General features: G+C 36.1%; 1 protein-coding gene across 3 annotated transcripts in view; it reads right to left on the bottom strand.

Annotated features, from left to right (window-relative positions):
• The window catches only part of LOC149946013 (ATP-binding cassette sub-family C member 1-like), a 40,589-nt gene extending 34,055 nt beyond the window's left edge, over nucleotides 1–6,534 (bottom strand). For 2 of the 3 annotated variants that reach the window (XM_090172096.1, XM_090172094.1), the window contains exons 1-3: nucleotides 6,311–6,534; nucleotides 4,667–4,843; nucleotides 3,444–3,557 (exon numbers count right to left, since the gene is read on the bottom strand). In XM_090172096.1, the coding sequence (XP_090028222.1) occupies nucleotides 3,444–3,557; nucleotides 4,667–4,843; nucleotides 6,311–6,352 (333 nt within the window). In that variant the 5' untranslated portion in view covers nucleotides 6,353–6,534. The remainder of the gene's footprint in view (nucleotides 1–3,443; nucleotides 3,558–4,666; nucleotides 4,844–6,310) is intronic. The other variant, XM_090172095.1, reaches the window with a different exon arrangement.
• Between the last annotated feature and the right edge of the window lie 4,470 nt (nucleotides 6,535–11,004).

The raw sequence follows: 11,004 nt of genomic DNA on the forward strand, positions 1-11,004 counted from the left end.
GTTAATTTAATAATAACTAAGGTCAACGCAGTTACAAATTAGGGATGCAACGGTTCCTTTTTTTGGACTATCTCGGTTCCGGATCCTAAATTTTTGCTTTATTGGTTACGGTTCCGGTTCTTAAAATTTTAATTTATCGGTTACGGTTCTCAAAATTTAGAACCGACCGGTTCCGGTTCCTAAACGGTTCCTATACGGTTCCATTGTGTTTAGTATTAATTAAAGTTAAATACACAAGCAATTCAAGTGAAGTTAAAGATAAATAAAATCCACCACATTTATTTAGAATATAAAATTTGTTTTTGATAAATTATATTTTAAAATTAGTAGCTTTCTCAGTGACGTAGCTATGGGTTTCGGTTCCTCCCGCGAAACTGTTTTTCAAGTCCCTTATACTCATTAAGGCCGAGTCGCGATTATCGCCATCTAGAGTTAGGGCTAACATGTATCACCTTCTAGAATTACATTTAACACGTACTTGCATGTTAAATATATAAAACGCTTAAAAATGGCTTTAAGCCCGAAGTGAAACGATTAAGATAAATCACGGCAATCATCGTCTGGAGCATTAAAAACAAAGGTTCTGGTAGAACTTGCAAGTCTGGAGTTCCATAAAGTAGAGTAAAAATGAAATTTTCTGTTTGAAAATTCCAACGGTTTCATCGTTTCAAGATGGAGGGGGGAATGATGTACTTTCAAGTTTTGGGGAGACATTGCCTTCCCTTCCGCTCCTCATTTCAGGGGCGTAGGAACGTTTTAGCAGTTGGAGGGGGTAAAGAGAAACGAAACGGGGGTCTAGGAGCTTAGCCCCCGATGTAGAGTGAGTAATCGGACGCGAATGTCATTAAGGCATTAACAGTAACAACAGTTATCATACGAAGTGTATTTTAGTCTTTAGAGTCGCTTATGAAGTTAAGATACACAAATCCACAATAATAAAATGAGAATGGTTTTGGTGTTACTGTTTGACTACTATGTAAATTGGCGGGAAAAGACACAGCTTAGCTTCTATAAGCTTTATATGCTTTTAAATTGAGAATTTGAGCTGTTGAAGATTTCAACTGACCAAAAAGTTAAAGGGGAAATAACATTAGTTGCCCCTCCCAGCAAAATTCTAGGGAGGGGCATTGCCCCCCTGGTTCCTACGCCCCTGCCTCATTTCATTGAAAAATATAAAGACGGGATTTCTATGACTCGTTTTGATTTCAGTTGAGTATATCATTCTAAATGGAGTCCATACTATTTCGTTCAATAAGCATTGTCATTTGTGAAATGTAAGCAAATGCATAAGTTGAAATTTTAGATTTTCTAGACAAAAACTACTCAGGCCAGCGATTATATTATGCAAACGAATAAGCCTTACCTTAAAAACTTTAAATTCAGAAACACAACTGAGTTATAAATATACAAGGCTTAACGATCTGCTATAAAACACGTGTCTCGATACTTTTCAAACTTCAGTATGTTACTTTCATAGAAATCTCATAGGTAACTAGAATGCTGCCGCCTACAGCCGAGCTTGTCGCCAGTTCCTTTTGAACCTTCAGCCAATGAGAGGCCGTAGAGTGGTTCCGCTACTATCGCGTGGGCTAGGTGACGTCATTCTCTCTGGTGACATAAAATTCTTGGCAGAACCACTCTTTGAGCTCTGATTGGGTGAGATCTGGTTATCGTCTGCTACGGCATTTGGTCCATTTGCCAGTTACACGGCAGCATTCTAGGTACCTATGAGATTTCTATGGTTACTTTCATTATGTACGTTGTTTGGATATTTATGCGACGGTTGTTGTGGTTGTATTTATAAAGTTTTGGGCGCGCCTGTTGAAACATAAAGAAATATTTGAAGCAAGTAAAACATTAACTTGAGCTGCCAAGAGAAAAACTAGACAAGGCCTCGCGTGGTTGGACTGTACACAGTCCCATATGCAATTTGGGGGCCCCTCGATTGAAGTCCCCCCTCTGCATTGCGGAGTCTGCCGGGGCGTTATTTACGCCACTGGCTTTTCCGCTGTTTCTCCTCTAAGTCTGTTGCGAAGGGGATAAAAAATTACGCTTGCCCATTGCCCCACTAAATAATTGCTCGGAAGGCACATTATTATAGCAGTAGACGACAAATATTTTTGTGGCCTTTGCTACATTTGTGAAATTGTGTCGAGTTTTCCGACTGAAGAAAATAAAACTAAAACTATCGCGGATTTCCGGATTATTCCAGTTTTGAAAGCAAACATTTAGAGGACGAGCCCATTTTCAATCGAGAATACGTAAGGGTGTGTCAGTTGACAGTTACGTAGAAACCCACATAGAGTTATCTGAGATAGGATAAAGTTGAGCTTATATGGAAAACTAATAGTAAGTTAGGAAGTTTAATTACTAAATTTCAACATGCGCTAAATGTTGGTAAATAAAGTAATAGAACCGTTTAAAAACCGTTTAAAACAATGAAAAACTCGGTTCCGGTTCTGGTTTCGGTTATAATTTTTTTGCAAATTTCCGGTTCCGGTTCCGGATACGGTTATCAAATTTTTATATTATCGGTACCGGTTCCTAGAATTTACTCGGTTCTTCTCGGTTCCGGTTATCCGTTGCATCCCTATTACAAATAAAAATGTTAATTGAAATTGGACCTTTTTAATAATTTGACATTCAAGGTACAAGTATGAGGAGTAATTGAATTACAGAAACTGTACAAAATGAGCGCCTTGGGCTCTGATACAGGCATGAGCCCGCCGTACGAAAGATTGTCGAACCCGTTCGAAGATTCCGGGCGTGTTACGAATAGTGTCACAGCCGTCAATTATTTTTTGACGTAGGTCGTCAATGTCGTGGGCTTCTGGAGTTTCTGAAATTTGTCCTATCAGCTGACGAGGCCAATTTATCCCGTGACGGCATGATAAATCTGCATAACAGTCACCAGTGGAGACCAATACACCCTATAGCGACTACGGTTAAAACACACCAAGATCAATTTAGCATTGTGGGTGATCATTTAGTTGGAATTTACTTTCTTCCACAACAGTTAAATGGCAAATTTGCGTTTTCAACAGTTTCTGTAATTTATTTACTTTTCATACTTACAAGTACCTTAATTGCCAAATTATTAAAAATATTCAATTTAAATTAATATCTTTATTTGTAACTGCGTTGAAATTTTCAAATTCACTTTTGATATTAATTCATCCAATCTCAGGAAAAACAAATGGGTAATAGCTGCAAACAATTGGGATCAAGGCAGAATACAGTACTTCACTTTTAAGGTGGTTTTTGTGTTTTGACGGCCGATTTTCGAGGGCCCATAAGTTTGAAACAAAACGCTTTAGAACCGATGTTTATTGGTTATTTTCAATTCAATAGGACCCCAAGAATACGCCCTATAATTTATGACATAGTCCCTGTATATTTTGGAGAGTTTATATATATTATCATATTAGTAATTTTAAACTTACGTATGTTGCAAATCTCAAAGCAGATCCCAGTGTTTGTAAATTAGAATAAATTCCTTCATATAGAGAATAAATGAAATTCGCTGAACAAAGTACGTTCAAAATTGAAATTATTATCTGGAATGCGAAAATCAACAAAATATTAGAAACACGAGTAAATCATTTTTAATTGTATCTTATTGGCAATAATAATTGAAACGATACCTCCAGCGCAGGCGGTACGTACCTAAGCCCGGGTTAGGGGGGTGTGGGGTTCCCGGGGAAGTAGTCTTTTTAGTCGACGTAGAATTTAAAGCCATCTACAGGGGCGGATTAACCCTTTCGGCGTCTTTAGGCACAGAAACATTTGGCGCCCCTTGGCATTGTCTTAAGGGTTGGTCAGCTAAGTAGGGGCCTATCGGTTTTTAATAAATAAAAAAATATATTTTAGTTTCCCCAAACGTTGTTGGTATTTTTTTTAACTTTTCGGCGTTGTTTTAAGTAGGGGCAAGCCAAATACTTGGACCGTGGGGCTTTATCAAAGTTTTGGCATCCCTAGAAAAATGCCGCCCTAGGCACGTGCCTACTTTGCCTAATGGTTAATACGCCCCTGGACATCTGGTGGTCAAGGTTAAATAAGATAAATATAAAAATGCTGGTTTCAAATTCCTCTAAATGATAGCGGCACTAGACTAGGTCTGACTAAAATAAAATTCACCTTCAAGAGCTGGGGTGCAGAATTTGCCCAATATAGAAACCCCTTCATTCTTAGTCGGCCATAGTTTAAATATTTCGTGGGAGTAACTATGGGGAACGCCAATGTGATATAGCGATAGGAACCGGATTCGGAAAGCGTACAATTGACCGGGTGTTATTCAGAAAATAATTACTATATTAAAGAAAATGACAATTCGTCTGATGCACTATTGGGGCCCTGTGAAAAGTAGAATTTGGGGCCCCTAAAAAAATCCGCCTTTACTTTTTGACTCTATTAACGCCAATGGAAAACATATTTATTTCGAAGATTCGGGCCCCCTAACCTCGGGTCCCTCGCGTCATGGCACACTTGGAACATGCCCTGGTCTGATGGTTATTTGTCCTATAACGAAGATAAAGTTGGTAATTAAGAAGTTTTTGGCCTTCTTGTGGTTGAAAGTTTGATTTTTAAAGTGAAAATTAATTTTACGGAAATTTATTTCACTTTTTCACTTAAACATTTTCTCATAAAAATAGAAATTGATATTTACAATTTTGGCTAAGAATAGCCTGGTCCAGCTGATGGTGCGTACTTTTGACTTTAAGAAGATAATCATTTTCACCGGAGCAAAAATCCAGATAACGGCGCAAGGGATCCACACCAACACTGTGTTGTGGAAACATGGCGTGAATTCCGGATTATCCGTATACCAAGTCAAATTCGAATCCTTCGAATAAATAATAGGTTTATTAATATTTTGACAAATGTGAGTAACGTTTTGTAAACTTTAAGCATATGGAATTTAAGAACAACTTAGAAATCTATAAACCAATAACACACTGTGATGGTGACGAGTGCGTGAGAGCCCTAAAAGTGGCGCCATCTCTAGGGTCATTGCTGGTATATTACTTTCTAAATGATAGGTAAGCAATGAATCTAGAGATTGCAACGTTTGTTTTGAAATAGTATTAATTTAACACAAGCAAAGTAAAGTTAATTATAGATAGCAAAAAAAGTGATTTCGTTCATAACATTTATTAGGCCTAATTTAAAATTATAAATTAATTTATTATTAAAGTCTAAAAGCTAAGAATTATTTAATTTAACACAGGCCAAGTGAAATTAATTGAATGTATTAATTTAAAATTTAAAAATAATATATTATTAGTTTTATAACAGTTCAGAATTTTTACCTAAAAATAGTTAAATTTAATTTATTCTTATATAAAAATTAATAAAATAATTAATCTGTGATGTAAAATTAAAAATCAAAATAATTATTTAAAATTGTGTAATTTGTTTGTTATTTTTATATATCTAATATTAGTAAATTTCCTTTAAATCTTTCCTTTGTAAAAGGAAGGAATTTGGTGACAGGTAGGATAGTGGAGGATACAGGGGCTCGTAGCACCCATACCCCACTGAAATTAACATATTTTTCTTTAAAACCCCAAAATATCACTGTGCAGTAGGAAAATTCAACTTGCAGTGGCTCAACAATTTGAGTCTCAATTATCCGGAAGGGGAAAAATCGGAAATTGTCTTCCCCCCGCCCGTAAAACGTTCAGCGTAAACATTCGGCCAATGAAATTTGTAAACAACACTGCGTTAGAGTGTTTAAAGGCTAGCTGCGTTCTCCTTGTGTTTGGTGCTCCTAGTTTTAACCGGGCATTAAAATTCGCTAGATGACTTGGGCCTAAGGTGATGGCTTGGGTATTAGCTTGGCTGATAATTTTTATTATTATTATTATTGTTACTCTTAGTATTATTATTAAATCAGGTGGAATTACGTTAACCAAATTTAAGCAAATGAAAACAGGAGTTTATAAAACCATAATTGTACGCAGCTACGTTATCGTATAGGTTTGAATAATGAGCGTCATTTTCAAACGGTTAAGATTTAAACAAGGAAGATGATTTGTAAACAATCGATCACTCTCACTCCGTGCAATACGAGAGCAAAGACTCTCAATTATCAAACACAGTGATAACGCTTGTTGAAGTTCAGTTACTAGACGAGTATAAAGTTTAAAATCCTCCCGGGAATCTTAAAACATTTTTTGTAAATATTTTCCAATCACCCATCTAAGATTTGGCACTTTGACGCTGTAAGCGATCGTTTACGTATTCAAACTATAATTTGAAGTGTTGATAAAATTTTTTACTAATAACAAAGAAATGATTGAACACTTACCCAAAATGGAGATTCACATAAACCGTTCAAAGTCGCCAACATCGTTTGATATCGCGCGTCCTAATGAACGAATTTCAAATATTTACAACACAAGTACTTAAACTAAGCTATATTTCCGCTTTCCATATTGAAAAAAAACCAAAACAATGTCAATAAGAAATTAATGTCCAGATCTTATACAAATGTAAATAGATTTGATATATACAACGGTGAGCGGTGCATTCGCGGTGGCTCGAACTGAACTAAATATCTTGTTGAAAAACTCCCAATTTGATAAGCGACGCGTGTATCGTAGTGTTTTTCCCGATATAGTCGGTAGAGGAAACTTTATCAAGTAAGCGAAAGTTAATTGTATTTGTCCTTGACAAAATCACCTTTTTTGAAACAAAAACGACGGGTAATCTCAAATCAGATTTAAAAGTTATTAAGTCGTTCTCAAGCTTATACATGATTTTTATCATATCAATATTAACACAGTGACATCCATTGATAAGTTTTGTAAATTAATACTTGGTTATCAGTAAAATAAAGGTTTTCGGGAGAGCGTAAAAAGCATTTAGTTAAACGCAAACTGATTTATTTAAAGTAATTTAAACATAATAACAATAATTTGACTGTTTACTTAAATCTACCAATGTTAAATAAAAATGAGTAGGAAAAATATATTTTTATTTTCGTTCTCAAACGAAATAACTTATTTTTAAACAGCGCTATTCCATTCGTGCTTTCGAATTTTGGATTGATGTACATTGGCAGATGTAGTAAAGCTGCACGTACGTTCGCGCATGTCCTTGGAAAAACCTTTGCGTTGGTAAACGCGTAACACGATTGCGGGAAATAATTTACTGGTAGAAGTAGCGGATTCAAGACCAAACGGCCACATGGGCGGTCCTCTGTTTATGTTTTTCTTTGAGATTTACTTCACATTTTAATCGTTAGGTTTAAAATGTTTAACGTCAATCTGTAGACCTATACACGTTTCCGAGATCTCAAATCGGCAATCGGTCAAATTGGAAGTTACCTTGAAGTTTACATATATTTTTAAATTCAGTTCGGTTTGATTGAAAATTAAATTTTTAATTAAGCTTTGAGCACTCCATTCTACATTTATGGTTGCGTCAATAAATATTAATCCACCCAAAAACCATTCGGTTAAAAATGGCAAGGTCCTTTAAACAAAAACGTCACGGCCTATATTACCCCAGGCCATAAAAGTAGTGAAATCAAATAACCGGCAAGATCTGTAATTATATTCCATGCATAAACGTCATAAACTGGACTTATTTATCGACAAGTGATGTGCTCTGAAGTAATATGCTAGACCTTGCGCGTCCCAAGTGTTTTACTGAGTTAAAATCCTTTGTACAACCATAAAACATTTCAAAGAGAATGGCTAATATTAGAATCGCAGTGTATCAAATATATTGTTTAGATCGAAATACATTATCTACTTTGTTTAAATTTACTCTTTTACCTTAAAACCATAATTAAATAAAGCAGACAAGTTGTTGACTGCAGTAATTACGTCACTGCAGTCAACAACTTGTCTGCTTTCAGTAATTGGCCAGTTTCAATAGTCGCACCGCCACCTATCCATAATGTTCAGAAATGTTCGAGTACCACTAGTACGGACAGTTTCAGTAATTTTATCGAGTGTTTTTATTTTGTCTCGGTTGGCCAAGGTGCTACTTTGAGCGAGACAAGAATTAAACCTGTGCCAACGTTTATTTCACTGCCAAGTTATGTTGACTCTGATTATTGAAACTCGTTTACTATGCTTTTAAGGTAAAAGAGTAAATCTAAACCGAGTAGATAATATATTTCGATCTAAACAATATATGAACCTATGAATAAAATAAACAAGGTGGGCCACGTTTTGCGAGAACGAAAGAAAACTTTAAAGTCGGGAGGTTGAAATGGTCCCGTGATTAGGTAATGCTGCCATCTACATCGTTTTTAGAAACTAATTCTTGATATTTATGCTTGCCTTTCGTCCGCTACGTTGTAAATTTTATTATTTGTTCACTCTTTATACATTCTTAAGAAAACGTTTCCCCTTCCACAAAAACTTGTTGAGGTTAACGGTAATAGTTAGTGTAGGGAGCTGTTGGCTCGAACGCGTGGTATGCAGGGCTTGCCACCCCCCTCCTACGCATTGTAACCCGGCCACCTGAATTAAAAGGCTTTAAAAGTCGCTCGATGACTTAGGCCTAAGGTGGTGCCTTGGGTATTAGCCTAGCTGATTATTATTATTATTATTATTATTATTATTATTATATTGACCCTTTTCTTTAATTAACTTGGTAAATTATTTAACTTATTTGGTATTATTAGAATCGTTACAGCTAAGCTAAGAAAACTTGTCTCGGCCGTCGAGCCGAAAATACGATCTAGCGCATGAGCGAGAGATAGCATTTTCAGCCAATAGTGTGTTCCTTTCTTTCCCAGAATGCTTTGCTAACATCTCAAGAACCGTTGACAATTTTCAAACCAATTTATTTAACGGTGTATTTGATACAATGCGATTCTAATATTAGCCATTCTCTTTGAAATGTTTTATGGTTGTACAAAGGATTTTAACTCAGTAAAACACTTAGGACGCGCAAGGTCTAGCATATTATTTCAGAGCACATCACTTGTCGATAAATAAGTCCAGTTTATGACGTTTATGGGAATATAATTACAGATCTTGCCCGTTATTTAATTCCATAACTTTTATGGCCTAGAGTAATATAGGACGTGACGTTTTTGTTTAAAGGACCTTGCCATTTTTAACCGAATGGTTTTTGGGTGGATTTTACGCCTTTTTTGGTATAACAATAGAAGTGAAGTTATTATAATACCTTTAAACGTAAAAAAGCGGAAATAATATTTATAAACAAAATTGGAAAGTGAACTTTCACCTATTTGGAATATTGAGAACTGCCTAGCTCTTTCGCCAACATTGTGTACGTTTAGATATTATTTACTTTAATTTTTTGAAAACGTGACGTCATTATGCTCTTTAATTCATTATTTAATGTTAATAAATAAGCTTGTACGATTGTTATTAAACTTTACACGTTTTGTACTGTGTTTATTACTCATTGGCATCGTTTACCGCCCTCTGGCGGCACACTGCCCACCCTGACACTGGCGAGACACTTCGAACTCACTGCACCTGTTTCACTTAGAAACAACCTATAAATCAGTAGCATTCAAATGTTTAATCTATTTCCCTAGTATCGGCCATTTTGACCTTGACCGCCCTATGGCGGACAACCCCCTACCTGACACTCGCAAGACTATTGTTGTCGAACTCAGCGCCCTTTTTTACCTACAATCCACCGATAAATATGTTGCATATATAGTTTCCAAGTATATCCGTCATAGCAAGCATTTTAACCTTTAAAACTATTTTTTCGAACACAGCGCCACGTTTTCACCTAGAATCAACCCTCAAACCTTTTGCATTAATTTTTTTAAATCGCTAGTCGCTCCGGTTTAGTACTTCTTATGTGTTTATTACTCCATGGTTTCGTTACCGAATCGCTGAACTGTACATTTGTCACCGTAGCTCAAGAACTATACCAGATATGAACTTTTCCTTTGGAAGGACACAATGGAAGCTTAATCTGATACTGTATACTAAATTGCATTTAAATCGGTTCAGTAGTTTTTGCAGTAGAGCGGTCTGCAAGGGGAAGATGGAAGAAGAAAAAAAATTAAACCTAGCTTTGCCGCATTACTACGAAACGTCGCCTCAACCCAGTTCGATGGAATTCGTATATGTTTGTCGCGTGCCTGTAACCTTTCAAACGATGCTTCACTTGTTTTGATACGACCTATAGTTGTTGAGCTACGAGAAGGTAAAATCGGCTTCGAGATAATATAGCAAGTGCTCGGGTAGGTGCTCTACTCTATACCCGGACCTTGCATAGGGACTACCGTCCCTTTTGATTTTTCAATGATGCTTTAAGCGAATTCACGAAACAACACAGTCCGAGTATGCGCACTATTGTGATATATGAATAAACGAACTTAAGCAATGATAATGTAAATTAAATAAGGATGAGCGTTATGGTCAGGTAGCCTAGACTGTATTTAGGCCATTGCGTTCGAAGTTTATTTTTGTTCTTGTTATTATTGTAATTGCATATTTAATATTATTTTATGTGTGGTAATAAAGGCTCATCCTTTTTTTAAAGGGTGATTGAAATATTGTTCCGAAAGGACAGGATGATTGAAATATTGTTCCTAATGGACATGGTGATCGAAATATTGTTCCTAATGGACAGGCTGATTGAAATATGGTTCCTATTGAACAGGTTGATCGAAATATTGTTCCTAATGGACGGGCTGATTGAAATATGGTTCCTAATGGACAGGGTGATCGAACTATTGTTCCTAATGGACAGGCTGATTGAAATATTGTTCCTAATGGACAGGCTGATTGAAATATTGTTCCTAATGGACAGGTTGATTTAAATATTGTTCCTAATGGACAGGGTGATTGAAATATTGTTCCTAATGGACAGGTTGATTGAAATATGGTTCCTAATGGACAGGTTGATTGAAATATTGATCCTAATGGACAGGTTGATTGAAATATTGATCCTAATGGACAGGTTGATTGAAATATTGTTCCCAATGGACGGGTTGAATGAAATGTTGTTCCTAATGGGCAGTGTGTCAGAATTTATAGCCCGGTGTAC

Source organism: Leiobunum rupestre, chromosome 4 (genome assembly GCF_980474605.1).
Source record: "Leiobunum rupestre chromosome 4, qqLeiRupe1.1.hap1, whole genome shotgun sequence".
Lineage (NCBI taxonomy): Eukaryota > Metazoa > Arthropoda > Arachnida > Opiliones > Sclerosomatidae > Leiobunum > Leiobunum rupestre.